Genomic DNA, 16,676 nt, shown 5'->3' on the forward strand with positions numbered 1-16,676 from the left:
CTGGCTTAGCTCTGAGAACCTTTTGAGGAATTGGACTCTAGGAAAGAACCCACATCCTGGAAAAGGGAAATGTTATGCTTTTATAGAATAGGCCATAAATAAATCTATAAAATGCAGTCTAGTAAAGTTGGTCTTGGCTATAAAGAGGTCATAACTGTGGAAGAATAATAAATTGGGCTGGGGAGGTTATAGCTCAGGAGCAGAACTCCTCCTTAGATCCTAAGAGACCCTGGTTCAATTACCAGTATTGCATAACGCAAACAAAGCCATATTAATACATATACAATAATTCCCAAACTCACTACCATAAGAGAAATGAAAAGAAAGTTTGTAACGCAATATCTCCCATCAAACTGCCTTCTCCCAAAAAGAGGGTTCAAAAATGGCAGGAAGGATCATATGAGCCAGAGGAGTCAAGGACACCATGAGGTCACAACCCATACCATCCACTAAGCAGGGTTCATAGGGGCTCACAGAGATCAAAGCAACAAATGCAGACCACATATGAGTCTGAGGTAGGTTCTCTGCATATACCTTATGATTGTGTGTGTTGTTTTTGTGGGACTCCTAAGTGGGAGTAGGGAGGGGTGCCTCTGACTCTTTGGCTTGCTCTTGGGACCCTTTTCTTCCTACTAGGTCACCTCATGCACCCTGATACGAGGGTTTGTGCCTAGACTAATTGTAACTGTTGTGCCTTGTTCATTGATACCCTGGCAGGCCTGCTCTTTTCTGAAGAGAAATGTAGGAGGAAGAGATCTTGGGAAGAAGGGAGGTGGGGGGCTGGAATGAGAGTGGGAGGGGAAACTGTGGTGGGGATGTAATATAAAGAATTTTTGTAAAATGGAAAGAAAAGAGAGTTAATGATACAAGCAGTTCAAAGTGCCTGTGTGTGAGTGTGTGTGTTTAGAGAGAAATGCTACATTCCTCTCAAGTACAGCGTAAAGCACAAAATAAAGACAAGCTATATTCAAGTGTCAACTATTTAAGAAATGCCATTGAGCAAACCCGGTCAGTACCTGAGACGACCCCAAACCATGAACTGAAAAGCTTGTCTGCTTTTGAAAGGCCTAAGACGCCAAATGGTTAAAAAGCTTCAGGAAAGACTGTGCGTGCAGGATCCAGCAGCCAGGCATGCAGAAGTAGTCACAGGAGATAAAATGCTGTTACTTGCCGGATGTGGTGGCGCACGCCTTTAATCCCAGCACTCGAGAGACAGAGGCAGGCCGATTTCTGAGTTCGAGGCCAGCCTGGTCTACAAAGTGAGTTCCAGGACAGCCAGGACTATACAGAGAAACCCTGTCTTGAAAAATAAAACAACAACAAAAAAACAAACAAACAAACAAAATGCTGTTACTTGCTTCAGCTCATCTGCCTGGGTTATTCATTTGTTTGTGAGTGGTTTGTGTGTTCATGTATGCGGGCATACATGTGTGCATGTGTGTTTAATATTGGGGATTTGTGCCTGTCAGCTTTTATGCATTTTATTCTTAGCAAACAGAAGTTCAAAGTTGCTGTGAAAAGGCACTATTGGTTTGGCTTTCATTTTGAAATATTCTAAACAGTTAAATTAAGAAAGTTTAGGGACAGTGGAGGCTCATGCCTTTAATCTCAGCATTCAGGAGGCAGCAGTAGTTCCAGCCTGGTCTACAGAGAGAGTTCCAGGGTGGCCAGGTCCACACAGAGAAACCATGACTTGAAGAAACAAGGAAGGGGAGGGGAGGGGAGGGGAGGGGAGGAAGAAGAAAGTTTAGGGGCTGAAAAGAAGGTTCAGTGGATCAGAACTCTCCCTTCTCATGCAAAGAACAGTGTTCAAGCACCCACATCACAGCTCACAAGTTCAGTTCTTTTCTTTTTTCTTTTTTTTAATTAGATATTTTCTTTATATACATTTCAAATGCTATCCTGAAAGTTCCCTATACCCTCCCCCCGCCCTGCTCCCCTACCCACCCACTCCCATTTCTTGGCCCTGGCATTCCCCTGTACTGGGGCATATAAAGTTTGCAATACCAAGGGGCCTCATTCCCAGTGATGGCCGACTAGGCCATCTTCTGCTACATATACAGGTAGAGACACGAGGTCTGGGGGTACTGGTTAGTTCATATTGTTGTTCCACCTATAGAGTTGCAGACCCCTTCAGCTCTGTGTGTAGGATACTGTGTTTCCAGAGTTGTGAGAAATACCTGACAGAGTATAAGTAGAACACAGATAGTTTGACGTTCCCATCCAACATCTGTTGACTGTTGCTGGGGCATGTAAGTAGACAGCAGAGTGTGGTGGTGCTAGCTGTCTACATCTGGTAACATACAAGAAAGAGTGGAAGAGAGGTGCTGGAGAGATGGCTCAGTGGTCCAGAGCACTTTCTGCTCTAGTAGAGGACAGTTTCATTTCCCAGTACTCCCATGGCAGTTCACAACCATCTATCATGTCAGTTTCAGGAGATCCAATGCCCTGGTCTGCCTCCTTGGACTCTCTGCATGAACACTGTGCACATAACCTCACACAGGCATACATACGTAAACCAAAATGAGTAACTCTTAAAGAAAAAGGAGAACAGGGTATCTCACACATTTTGAGAGCATGCCCCAGTGACCTAAACCCTCACAGTCCCACCTCTTAAAGTCTATAACACACTGGCTGTTAGGACATGTCAGAGTGAAATTAATAAATGTAGAATTTATTTACCATTGATGAATATTTGGGGTTATTTTCCCAGGATTTTGCGGGTTTTTTTGGGGGGGTGGGGCTTTTAAGTCTTTTAAGCAAAATAGCACCAAGCCTTTCTGTTTTGACCTATTACAAACTTGAGCTGTTGGGTCTGTAGGGTGAGTTTCCAGAAATAGAATTACTGAATCACAGCGTATTTTTAGACCTGCGTTCAATTCCCATGCACATGTATTAATGGATGGACAGATTGATTGATATTTTTTCCCTAGCATTGGAGTCACAAGGCCAGGTGCACTTGAGGCACAAGTTCAGGAGGCACCCAGGCTTCTAGAGGAGTACAGTCCTCAGGGTTAGGCTCCTTGCCTGTCCTTTTGGGTCAGCTTTCCCCTCCACTACTCAGTTCGACGCTCAATGCTCTTGTTCTCCAGGACAGTTTCTGTCCACATAACTAACACGCCGGTGACACAAACTTAGAGCGAATGAGTGTCTGGAAAATAGTAACATAGGCAGAGTCCATGTGGAATGGCTTGGTGTCCCCACCCTACTGCATCCTTACTTTTTTGTCAAGGAAGGAGGTACTGTAGTAACAGGACAGGCACATAAGCTCTGGGCCAGTGCTACCTATGCTTAGAGGGCTGTGTGCTTATAGGGTAAGGGAGGGAGGGCTGCAGTCTGTGGGTGTGGAGAGAATTGTCCCCAAGCCTTGCTGAAGGAAGCCATCAAACATAAGGCAGACAGGACACATGGATTGGAAGATGCGTGCATGTTGGGGGATATAGTGATGGAGAGAGCACTCCAAGAAAGAGAGAACAGTGCCACAAAAGGACCAAAGACCATGTCATCCTCTGCGGTTAGTAAAAGAATCAGGAGAACAGCTGGAAACAAAGACAGTGGTCATTAGAGACCAGACGATAAAGTACTTGAGGTAGCAGCTTGTTTAAGGGTGAACTGCTCCATCCCTAGCTGAAGAGCTATTGGCATCTGATAGGTGCTGGAAGAGGAGAGCCAGTCTTCTTTAAGAGTGTAGCCCCTCACTCTGTGGAAGGTCAATCACAGTTCAGCGGAAGGCCATACATCTAAGAATATTTGGGCAACACAAATTGGACTTGACGGATTTTTAAAAAAATTAGAGGACACAAGGTTAGGTAGATTGGAAAGAGTCGGGGGTGGGGTGAGTATAATCAAAATACACTGTATAAAATTATCAAAGAAGAATAAAAATGTATTAAAATTTTAAAAGCTAAAACCTAAAAACAAATGAGCAGTAGAGGACTTCTGTATGGTTCAGAGTACCTTTTAGAAATATCTATCACTCAACATAGAGCAAAGAAAAAAGATGATTAAATGAAGTGTGGGAGCTAGGTATGTCAGAATACTGTCATGTTGAAAACAAAAATACCAGCAACTTGGTTAGCATTGTATAAAAGGGAGAAAGGGTAAATTGACTTTATTGAAAAGTAATTTAGAGGCTCTCATGACCAGGACTCACTTGGGTGATTTTTCTGAATCCATCACTGAGTAAATTTTAGGTCATCATACTGAAATAGAGACTGGAGAATAAGTTTTGAAAGGTACGTTTACAAAATATTCATTTTGGTACAGATTGGGCTTGCTGTTGCTGTGTAACAGCTGTGTTCTAGAAAATGTGTCAGGAAGCACTGAAATGTGTACATTTGGGAATGGCCCTAATAGCTATTAGGACTTGAGATGTCTCCAACTATGACCAGTATCAAAGTTGAAGCCGTGACTGAGATAAGATGGCAGAGGCAGAAGGATGTGTCTGTGTGTTGCTTATAAAAAGCCCAAAGTCTCCCAAGTCCCAGACAAGAACTCTGCCACTCAGTTACTCCCTGGTGCTCGGTTTGCTGAGCTTGGGTCTCACATGTATAGCTCAGGCTGGCCTTAAAATTTGCAGTCCTCCTACCTTGGTCTCCCAAGTGCTGGCAAAATGGACATGAGCCTACATCCTAAGATAGTCTTGAGAAGTGCAGTTGCTCATGACAGTAGACAAGGGATACCACAGATGTTGAAAGTGGCAGCCATGGTAGGCGATAGAAAAGGAAATTTACCATAGACGCAGCAAAGGCAGTACCAAAAGCTCAGGTGAATCTAAGAGTTTGCCTGTGGGGCCTTTGTCTCTGTTGATATTGTAGGAATAAGGAGAGCAGGTGGTTCATGACTCCTGTAGGAAGAAATGGAAAAGAGTTTGTGGTACCCATACAACCAGAAGCACAAATGCAGACTGGGAGTTTTAGGTGAGTAGCTAGGGAGGTTGAAAGAGAAAGGCATGTTAAGGAAAACGAGAGGTCCGGAACCTCATTTTAGGGAGCAGCATTCCTAAGGCTCCTTTGCCTGGACTCTTCCTATCCTGAAGCCAGTTTTCACATTAGCCTGCCAGATCCTTGTCATTACAGCACCGCAGATTGTCTGCACTGGCCTTGGAGTTGGCTCAGTAATTAGCTCTTCCGTTCTGTTTGACTCCCAAATCCCCTCCATTCGTGTCCTCTGTGATTTTCCTGACTATGTGTGACCACCTGCAGCCTCTTCCTGTAGATTCAAGAAGCTTCTAGTGAGCAGTGTGTGGTTCTCCTCTCTCCTAAGAGGCTTCAGACCTGCAGCAACACGGAAGGAAGGCTATTGCACTACAGGAGTCCCCGTAAACAGCTGCAGGCAGCTCTACCCCAAAAACAGATAGTGTGTGCAGATGTGTTAATGGGAGGAAGACCGAGTTTGTTCTCTGTGCTGTTCTAAGCCTCTCACCACTGTGCAAGGGCCTTTCTTTTTCAAGTGAAGAGGTACACTGTGGTCAGCAGTCTTTTATAACCCATAATAAAAACCCTTGTAAAGGCCATTTTTGATCAAATGAAGCTAAGTGTTCTTTTCAGAATCCATTCCCATTCCTCCCCCCACCACTGAACCCAACCTACCACCACCATTGAACCCCACCCCCACCTCTCTGCACTGGAATGTGCACAGGTCAGTAATGGATAACATATGTAAATAATGTCACAATTCTAGTTCTTATTTGTTAAGCTGAGAAAGCAACCGGAAATAATTACATAAGAAAGCTTACCAACCCCCTCCTCTATAGCATGTGTGTGTAACCACTAAGTAAAATTTAAAATTACATAACTGAGTTATATAGGTGTTGATGTGCAAGAACACTCAAAAGACAATGTGAAGGAACCTTCAATCATTGGAGGACCCCAGAGAAAAGTTTCTCTAAGTGTAGACTAGAAAAAAAATTGCATGTACCTTAGAAGGTTGGATTATTTATTACTCTGCTCACTGAGTAATAACATAACTTCTGAAGATCCTTCCAGACCTAAGGCTAGCAAACTGTGGAGTTTCAAATTAAGTACAGGCCACATGACACTTGATTCAGTTAAAATGCTAACTGTTTAAAGATTCTGTCCTTTGATGTGGGTACAGTTGTGTTTCTTGATCCTAATAACAAGTGTTTGGGAAGATGGAAAGCCAAAGTGTAGGATGGCCATGTTTGCCAGTGCCCTGGCCAATGGTGACTGTGGAGCCTCTGATTTAATGATGCCACTCTGGAGCCCATTCCTCACTCTAGGAGTCTCCTCACAACCACTCTATGAGAGAGGGTTGTCCATTCTTTGCACTAAGGAACCTGAGACAAGATGTTGGTGGATGAGATGTGACCAACCTCTCAGAAGACATCAGTGTAGTTTAACCCATGAAAATGAAAGATCACATCGGTCCCCTCGATTGCTATTTTTCTTTACTCTCTTTTTATTATTCTAGTTTGTGCCCTTAGTAGATTAACAACCTCCTTTTTCACCTTCTGTTCATCCTATATGCTAAACTTTGAATAATAACCTCCTAGTCTGTATTCCTTATCCACACTAACTGTAAGATACAATACTTTTAAAGACCCAGCAATAAAGCTCTCTGTAGTGTGGTACTGCTTTAGGTGTCCTCTCCAGGGTCCTGTCTGGTGAGGATGCAGCTGGGCTCCTCACTCTGAAGCCCCATGCTCTCTTTAAACTTCTCTCTGCTAGTGTTCTCTTACATGCCAGAAACTTCCCCACACCAGACAGACCTAGCCCACAGCTCAGGTTGGCTCAGAAGCTCCTTCAGCCTCAGTGCATATAAGAGCACATGTGCCCTCTGTGGTCCTTGTCACAAACCAGCTTGAAGTGTGTAGGTACAAGCTCACGTCTTTTATCCTTGTTAAAGAGCCCCTTGGGCCCCAGTCTCTGGGTGCTGTTTTGTAACAGTGCCTAATGTGATGTCTTCTATGTTGTAGGTGCTTCATAGTTCTCTTAAATAAATGGTAGCTGATCAGTGTGTGTAATTTAAAATATATTAAATGCTTTAAAATATAATATTCTACATAATGTGTTCTAAGATGTGGATGGATGAATAGATAGATAGATAGATAGATAGATAGATAGATAGATAGATAGATAGATAGTATAACATAAGTATACAGATAGTTCAGAACCTGTCTAAATCTCCCCTTTTGAGGTTGTTTCCTTTTTGTAGACATAGGACTCACAATGATGAGAGGGACCTGCCTTAGTTTATATGACTAGTAAGCACAAGCTCTTAGCTCTGAATCCAGTTAGTTCATTTTCTTTTCATGGATAGAGGCTGATGGGAGGTGGAAGGAGGGTGAGAGCCCTCTGCTGTGCTCCTCTAACCGAGGAGGAGAGTGCTTCCTAGACTGATTGCTCGCCCTCACAGGCCTGTACACCCCTGCCCACCCCTGGATCAGTTGCTTGTGAGTGGAAATAGTATTGTCCTGGTATCCTTGGATCATCCCTTCCCAGCTGTCCACCACAGTGTCTATGCAGAAGGCAGGCAGGCAGGCGACTGTGTCCTCTACCAAGGGATACTAACTTCTGTTACACATTACCTCATTGAGGAGGGAAGTGTGAAGTAAACCGGAGAGACTCTCAAAAGAAGGAATCGAGAAGGAGAACAGGGAAAGGCACGCTGTCAAAAAGTGTGAGGCTGTTATTTCATTTAGGACATGCATGGAAATGGGGAAATAGTCCCATTGGGCCACCCAGTTTTTAAAGAAAGCTTCACAGAATGAGGTGAATAAATCCAGGATCATTTGGATCACTGGCCAGCAACCCAAGTACTTCAGCTTCATACCTTCGTGTTTCTACAGTGCTGGGGTTTATATCCTGCTCGGAAGAAGTTATAATTAACATTGCATGTTTGTAGTTTCGTTTCCTGATGACTTTCTACAGTGGGTTAATAATAGCCGTTGTGATGAGGTAATGATTCTTCCTCCAGCCTGTCCATTTATGTCATTGCTTTGTCCCCTGAATACCACTGCCATTTTGACTTTTGCTGAAAGTGAGTTTCTTCTCATTTCTGTGTAGTTAAGGCAGAGTCTTTACCTGTCTCAGCATTTTCACCGCCTCTAGAGAATAATAATAATAATACAGACTCCTTAAACTGCCACTTGGTGAATTAAATTTATACACACAAAAATATTAAATATTTAAAAACAGCCACGTAGGCCATGCTTTTATCCATTTGACTGAGGTAGAGGACAGCAGGCACTTCTGAGGTCTCGGGCCTTTGTTTCTCTGTGAAGTGCTGTGATGTGGCTTGCCACCCTGCTAAGCTGTTCCATTTCCCTCACGCCCAGTGACAGGCACTAAGTAAAGAGGAAGCCAATGGGGCATAGGCTAACCAGACTCTTCTTTGGAACAGAGTTCATGTGTGACTCTTGGAGCCTGTCTCCAAGCTTTGATTAATTGTCCACTTTAAATTCACCATTCATAGAGCTGAGTGTTTTAAAGAATCTACCTTATCTGGAGGCTATCATCCTGAGTGAGGTAACCCAATCACAAAAGAAGTCACTTGATATGCACTCACTGGTAAGTTGATATTAGCCCAGAAACTTAGAATACCCAAGATACAATTTGCAAAACACAAGAAAATCAAGAAGAAGGAAGACCAACACGTGGATACTTCCTCCTTAGAATAGGGAACAAAATACTCTTGGAAGGAGTTACAGAGACAAAGTTTGGAGCTGAGACGAAAGGATGGACCATACAGAGACTGCCCCACCCGGGGATCTATCCCATAATCAGCCACCAAACCCAGACACTATTGCATATGCCAGCAAGATTTTGCTGAAAGGACCCTGATATAGCTGTCTCTTGTAAGGCTATGCCAGTGCCTGACAAATACAGAAGTGGATGCTCGCAGTCATCTATAGGATGGAACACAGGACCCCCAGTGGAGGAGCTAGAGAAAGCACCCAAGGAGCTAAAGGGGTCTGCAACCCTATATAGGTGGAACAACAATATAAACTAACCAGTACCCCCTCCCCCCTCCCCGATCTCGTGTTTCTAGCTGCATATGTAACAGAAGATGGCCTAGTCGGCCATCATTGGGAAGAGAGGCCCATTGGTCTTATAAACTTTATATGCCCCAGTACAGGGGAATGCCAGGGCCAAGAAGTGGGTGGGTAGGGGAGCAGGGAAGGGGGAGAGAGAGTATAGGGGACTTTTGGGATAGCATTTGAAATGTAAATGAAGAAAATATCTAATAAAAAATTTTTTAAAAATCTACCTTAAGCCGGCCCTCACTTCGTAACAGCTTATTGCTCTTTGTGGGTTTTGAGGGCAACATTTTCTTGTGAACCGATGCAAAAAGTCAGTCTTATCCATGCAGGACTGTGTATAGAAGTCCCTAAAGATTGTCATAACCATTAGAAATTGACCAGAGAATGCAATAGGAGCAAGGGCCTTTGGAGCTTTGAGATAAGTCAAAAGTGTAAGCTTGATGTGCTGTGCCCATAGTGTAGAAAGCTGTGGGCACAATCTCCCAAGGGGTGGGTGAACCTACCTGATTCCCTGAACAGGACCTTAGCGTGGCTGTGCTACTCTCTGTTTAGTCCTATATTTAAAAATATTGCACCATTTTGTGGAAGAACTGAGGGGTTTTTTTAAGGTGCTAGGAGTAGATCAAGCAAACCCCTGTGTGTAATGTATCCAAAGGACTTGACAGAGGAGATAATTGCACACCTATGTTCCAAGCAGCCTATTTCCACAGAAGCCAACACCCACGGGCAGTCTGTGTTCATCCCTGGATTACAGGTGGGAATTAATGTGTTTAAATACTATACAGCCTTGAAAAGGATGAGCTGATACATAGCCTCATAGAGACTTACTCTAAGTAAACGGGCAATTCCCAAATGATACACGCTGATTCCACACGTGAGGTTTCCAGAGGAAAGGTAGGAGTTGAGAGGAGAGGAAAGTAGGAGTTGTGGTGGAGTCTCCAGAGTTTCAAGTTTTGTGAGATGATCGGCTCCCAGGTAGTAACATTGGCTCTCAGGCTTAGTATTGAGCACTAAGTTAAAATGGTCCAAAGTAGGAAGTCGGCGCTTTCCTGTACTACAATTAACAATGTGTGTATCAGTATTCTGGAACTACTGGCCCTCACTGCTGGTCTCCCTGTGACTTAACCATCATCACTTCCTGTGGGCTGGCTCAGATAGCCTGCACCACACCTCCTGTACCCATAATACCTGCCTTCATTCAATCTGCTGCCACCAGGTTGGCTGGACAAGTCCTGCTTTACATTTGACATTTTCAACCGCAGACTCCAGACACTCTTTGGGAACAAGATATTATGCATGTGTAGGGTTGGGGCTTTATTGGAAGGGCCAGTTCTTGCTGTGCAATCCAAGCTGGCCTCAAGCTCCAGGTCCTGAGTGTCCAGATTACAGGTAGGTGCCACAGCACCCAGCTCTGAAGAAACTGTAATGACGTCTTTGGAAAGAATGTGGCTTGTGCATTATAAGGGGAAAAATGAGTGGTACTGTCTACGTTGTTTTGTGTCTTATTTTTAATTTTTGAATGAGTAAACATTTGTACATTTTTAGGAATAAACTTTGAGAACATGAGCAAATAGCTCAAATATATACATATACATACATATATTATATCATAATATTATATATATATATATATATATATATATATATATACACGCATACATTCATTCATTTTTACTAGTCATTTTCATTTTAAAACTGCCACTTCTGAGACTTGTCGGATGGTCTATGTTGGCTATTTCAGTATCACTGGAAAACTAGCCTGTGCCTCTGTAGATGGGAAGTAGGACCCTATCATAAACCTTTTAACCATTATAAGCCTCGGGGTCATTTTTAGTTTGCTTATTTTTTATTTAAAGCAGTAAGCAGATTCAAGCGCTAGAGCCCCTGAAAGCAACATTAGCAAGTCTTCGAGATTCCTGGGATGTCTGGAGTCTGAGGGAGCAGCAGAGGGCTGACTTCCCTTAAAGCCACTGTCACCCAGAGCAAGCCTCTCTCTGCCCTAGAATCCTGTGACAATGTGCTTCTTGTCACATGGCTTAGCCAGAGAGAGTTGGCCCCCCACGTGACAGCTCAGCACAGGCCATTTGTACCAAAACTATGCTTGATGGGTTTTAGCGGAAACATCTGAAGGTGTGTTTACCTTGAAGGGTCAAGTTGGGAGTACCCCGGGGTTCATGGATCTCTGGTCTCATTGCACTGCCTCAGTTGAGCTACTGCAGGGTATTTGGGACTTGTATAGGACAGAATAATTTATATTAAAATCTTGAGCTGTTTGACGGTATGGTTTATAACACTGTAATGTGAGATAAAGGATGAAGATAACCCTTTGAATTCTTCATTTAAAAAAAAAACACTTCTTGTAACTGAAGCAGATTCTTGAATGATACTGGAGTTCATTCATTATTACTGTTCTGTGGAGTTGGAACTGTGTCTTAATTTGGGGCCCAAGTTTGGAGTGTCCTCCTGCCCTCCAGACGAGGTTTCCCTGTGTGTCCCTGACTGTCCTGGAACTCACTCTGTAGATGAGGCTGACCTTAAACTCAGTGATCTGCATGCCTCTGCCTCTCGACTGCTGGGATTAAAGGCATGCACCACCATGCCCAGCTCCGATTGATACATTCTTACTTAGAACAACTATTCGCGGGTGTCATTAGCATGGACTGACTGAGAGAGGGTACGTGGATCCACACTATTTAATCCATGTTAGGTGTGGTTTTGGCAAGTCGCATTAGCCTTTCAGTCAGTGGTTCTCAACCTTCCTGATGCTGAGACCTTTGGCTGAGGGAATCTTCCTGTGCACTGGGTAAAGGTTGTCTTTATTTTTCACATCTTGATTTCTGTGCCAGCGGAGAGCTAAACACTGTGCAGACTTAGGTATTGTTGTTTTTTATTAAGCATCACCTGTCTCAGTGTTTCACAAACGTTCCTCTCCATCTCCTCCTGTTTGGCTTCATAAAGGGTTGCAGGCCTATACATGGGGCAAGAGAGGAAAGGTGGGGCCTCCAGGCAGAGATAGGGACTCTGGGAAGGAATCAGCTGCTAGAGATTTGCCAGCTAGACATGGAGGAAGGAACGGGTGTCAGGACTGAAGGAGAGGATGAGCCACATGACAGAACATAGATTAGAATGAACTAGCTAATGAAGTTATGTGAGCTAGTTGGGAACAAGCCTAGCTATAAGACCTAAGCATTCATCAATAAATATAAGACTCTGTGTCATTTTTGAAGTTGGTGGGTCAAGGCAGTCTAGGGATACAGTTTCTTATATTGGGGTGACCCCCTGCCCCAGCCATAAAGTTATTTTCCTGCCTACTTCATAACCAAAATTTTGCTACTGTTATAAGTTGTAATGTGTTTTCTATGGTCTATGGCCTTTCTACCCTCAAAGAGGTCACAACCCCCAGGTTGAGAACCACTGCTTTGAACAAACATTTTGGCACCTCTACTCTAGGTGCCAAAATGACATCAAAGAAAACTAAGTAATATATTTATGACACTCCTCAGGAGAGAAGACTACATAGCCACTAAAAATTCCATTGTATGAAAGTCGTAAGGAACTTACAACAGCTTTCTAATAGCTTTATGTTTGCATCGATGCTCTGCACGCGCCCCTGCGTGAGCATGTGTGCTTGCAAAGTCTAGGGGCAAACTTCCAATAGCTTTGTGCTTGCATGGATGCTCTGCCCGCGCCCCTACGTGTGCATGTGTGCTTGGGAAGTCACTTTTCTCCTTCCACTGTGGGTTCCAGAGGTTGAACTGAGGTCATCAGACTTGTACAGCAAGGGCTTCTACCCAGTAGCCTTTCTTCCAATCCAATAAATTGTAATTTAACACACAAAATAACATACATACATACTAAGCATTAATTAAATACATTTTCATGTCTATAAATATAATGTATGTGTCAAAAAGGAAACAGAAAGATCCACAAAGATTATTTGACAGTGACATTTTCTCTGTTCTCAGCAGTTAAATTATATGTAGGTTTCCTTCCTCTGCTGCATACAGTTCTTCTTTAAACTTACGGTTGTTTATAACTACTAATTTTGTATAATGCTCTATATTGAAACACAGAGGCAATGCATACTCTTTTACTCTACAGTTCAGGCGTTTTATAGGTTCACGTGGGCTTTATTAATTAATAAGTTAGTCCAAGTTTTTAGCTTTTATACTGCGAATTGTCTCCTTACCTTTGAACAGTTCAGCATGAACCAAGCAGATTTCTCTCCCTGTGCTACTTTAAGAAATGATGCTTAGTGGACAGGAAGTTAGCATGATGAGCCAGGATGACATTACTTGAAGTTAGTCATGCTTTTTAAAAATTCAATGCTTACAAGCTGTGTGCATGTGTTCCCAATAAAGATGGATTTGCCTCCACAGAAGACGACTCAGTTTGGCACCCTGTGCTTCGCTTTCGCATAGTTGTTGACTGATATTAGACCCCAAGTATTGCAAGGCCACTCCTCACCAGAGCAGGTCCAATATACATTTGAAAGCTTAGGAAGTAGCTCCTGCCAGCTCAGAATGCTCATTAGGAGCCTCAGAACTCATGTCCACACTCCCGTATCATTGCCTGGCCCCTCTTTGCACCTGTGGACACTGACCTTACAGTGTTGGTTGCCTGCGTGTTCCTTTAGTTGTTTGTGAATCTGGCTCTCCCGGGAAACAGGAGGCAAACAGCCATTCTCCCCTCCCCATTAATAATTCCCATCTGCTAAATGCTTCCTGTGTGCCTAAAACTCTCCTCAAATGTTGCATTATGTTGGTTGATTTGAACCTCTTATTAGGAAAAGTAAATGCTGTTTTCTCCATGTGACAGGTGGAAGAGCAAAGGATTTGATTTTCAGAAGACAGAATTCTAAACTCTAGAAAATGACCCCCAAACCGGATGTTGTTCTCAGTGAACTGATTTAGTGTTGCTCTTAGTTAGGGTTCTGCTGACCTAATCAAATAGTGAACAGAAGCAACTCAGTTGGAGAGAGATTAGTTTGGGCTCACGGTTTAGAATAGCCTGTCATAGGCAGGCACAGTGGTGACAGCAGGTCATAGCTATAGCAGCCAAGAAACAGAGGACCTGTGAGGAGTATTTCACATCCAAACCATAGCACTCCATTCCTGGTCCTCATAGGCTCATAGGCTCATGACCACTTCATAATTAATACAAACTTTATTCAGTTTAGCTTCAAGAATCCCCAGAGTTAATAAGTGGAACCATTAAAAAATTCAGGGCAAACTCTTAGCTGTGAGCCCCTGTAAAGATGGAAAACAAGCTACATTCTTACAATGTATATAGTAACATGGAATAAACACTCCCATTGATTGCAAAAGGGAAGATCAGGAGGATAGCAATGAAAGCACGACTGAAACTCATTGCTATCATCTCCAATAGTGTGTAGTCTCCATTGACATATAGGCTTCTTCCCTTCCACAGCTGTACACATCAGCTTCTTAGATCTTCTTACCAATTTCTCTCTCCCTACTACACAGTTTCTTTTCTTCTGGAACCTTGAGGTGAGCATCTATTACCATATAACTGCTACATTCTGCTTGCCTGGCAACAGCACCATAAGTGATAAGTTCTGATGCCAGCTTGAGATGGCTGCAGTGGCGTCCAAGCACCTGCAAGCAAACCAGGGCAAATGCCTCCCTGTGCAGCCCTTTGAAATAGGCGATCTATGTGGTGCTATTCTTTGTTCGGGCTTATTGCTTTTAAATCTGGGATTCTCTTTTCAGATGCCAGATGTTAAAATGAACTTACAGTTTTATACTCTGACCTCTTCTATGAGTGGGACCCCAGAGGCACCAATGTCTTAATGGAGAGTGTGGCTTCTCTTTCTTGTCACTCATTAATCTCCTTTACAGCTGAAATTGCTTTTGCCTCATGTCCTCAGCCCTGTCCACGGCTCTAGGGCACTCTGTGCTCTCAAATTGCAGATTTTTCTTTTTTCTTTTCACTATCTTGTTCCATTTTTGGTTTTGAAATCCTATTATAAACCTGTCTAAATGCAGCGAACAGTGACCACACCAGAGCCTGGACACTCTGTCATCTTAAAGTATCCTCTGCCTAACAATCCCATTAGGTTTAAATTTAGCCTCACTCAGCCATTCAGGGTACAGCAGAACTCAGTCACATTTACTTATCTTGTCAGTTATCTGCACTCCGATCCCTGGTTGAATTCTTGTTTTGTCTGAAAGTTCATGATGACAGTCTGCTGTCCACATTTGGCACTCTGGCCTTGCACACTCTCAATGAAATGTTCCTGTAAGTTTGTTCTGCTTACAGCATCCTAGGACTCCTCCTGCATGCTTCCTGCAGACCACTTCTAACCATTTGTGAGCCATGTGGCCAGGTTTATCACAGCAACAATCTGTCTTCCCATACCAAGTTTGTATTAGTAACTGTTATGTTGCTGTGACGGGCTATCTGACTGGAAGCTACTTGAGAGAGAAGAGCTTTATTTTGGCTCACAGCTCAGGCATTTACCATCTATCAAGGGAAGCAGTCATCTCAAGTTCAGGGTAGAGATGGCAGGAGAAACAGCCATAGTGAAAACACCGAGTCGGGGACTTTAAATAGCTTGCCTTGCTTTCTGTATTTCTTTCCTGTTTAAATAATAAAGGGCTGTGTTAAGAGATTTAAATTGTTTCGTATTTTCTTTTGGTTTTACACTGTTCACTAAATCAGTACCCTGGTGTTGTGACCTTGATCCAATATCTAGCTTACTTTGATATGATAGTTTCTTGACCTATGAAAATAGGGCGATTTATCTCAGAGTTGTGGTTTAGGCTAAGTAAGTTGCTAAACAGAAAACTTTAAGAGAAGTGACACTTAGGTATAAGCACTATAAAAATAACCGTTTTGAAAATACTTAAATTATATAATTTGTTGTATACTGACAGTTGAAATTAATGAATAAAAAAGTCTGTGAAGTAAAATTCAACCCCCTAAGCTCGCTCAGTCCTTATCCTGTGTCCCCCCACTCCCACCCCCGCCCCCAACACTAACCACCAGTGATTGTTTGAGGTTTAGCCTTTTGGAACATTTCCTACACCAGGGAAAACTATTCTTAAGCTGTCCTTTCCTAAAAAATACTCTCAGGGAGTTGTGTTTGATGGTGTCCTGTGGGAGCATGAGAAGTGGGGGAAGGGAGACTGGCATCATTTCAGGCAACTGCTGGGAATTCTGTGGCTCGCACACACTGCTTTGAGCACCTGCTGACTGTTGTATGTTTGTTGTTTCCTGCAGGATATGATGTTTCAGCTTCTCCGAGGTCTGGACTTTCTTCATTCTCACAGAGTAGTGCATCGTGATCTGAAACCGCAGAACATTCTGGTGACCAGCAGTGGACAGATAAAGCTGGCTGACTTTGGCCTTGCCCGCATCTATAGTTTTCAGATGGCCCTTACCTCGGTGGTAAGTGAGATCATTGTCCTGGCGTTAAATGTAGTCTTCCTGTTTTAATTGACAAACTGCCCCCTTCATTCTCCTCCTGCTGTTTCTGCCCACACTTAGTCTGTGAACGGAATGTCTGTGTGCTTTTTTCGCTAGCTGTGGCTAAGAGGAAAACAAGGGCTTTGCTTACTACACCTCAGACGCATCTGACTGGGTTTGTTATGGATGGGAACCGATCACAGAAATAGCCTGTTGGCACCTTAGCCACTAGGGAGGAGTC

General features: G+C 43.3%; 1 protein-coding gene across 2 annotated transcripts in view; it reads left to right on the forward strand.

The window, feature by feature from the left end:
- The window catches only part of Cdk6 (cyclin-dependent kinase 6), a 190,005-nt gene that overhangs the window by 71,738 nt on the left and 101,591 nt on the right, over window positions 1-16,676 (forward strand). For both annotated transcript variants that reach the window (XM_030254091.1, NM_009873.3), the window contains exon 4: window positions 16,250-16,417. In XM_030254091.1, coding sequence (XP_030109951.1) covers window positions 16,250-16,417 — 168 coding nt within the window. The remainder of the gene's footprint in view (window positions 1-16,249; window positions 16,418-16,676) is intronic.

Source organism: Mus musculus, chromosome 5 (genome assembly GCF_000001635.26).
Source record: "Mus musculus strain C57BL/6J chromosome 5, GRCm38.p6 C57BL/6J".
Taxonomy (NCBI): domain Eukaryota; kingdom Metazoa; phylum Chordata; class Mammalia; order Rodentia; family Muridae; genus Mus; species Mus musculus.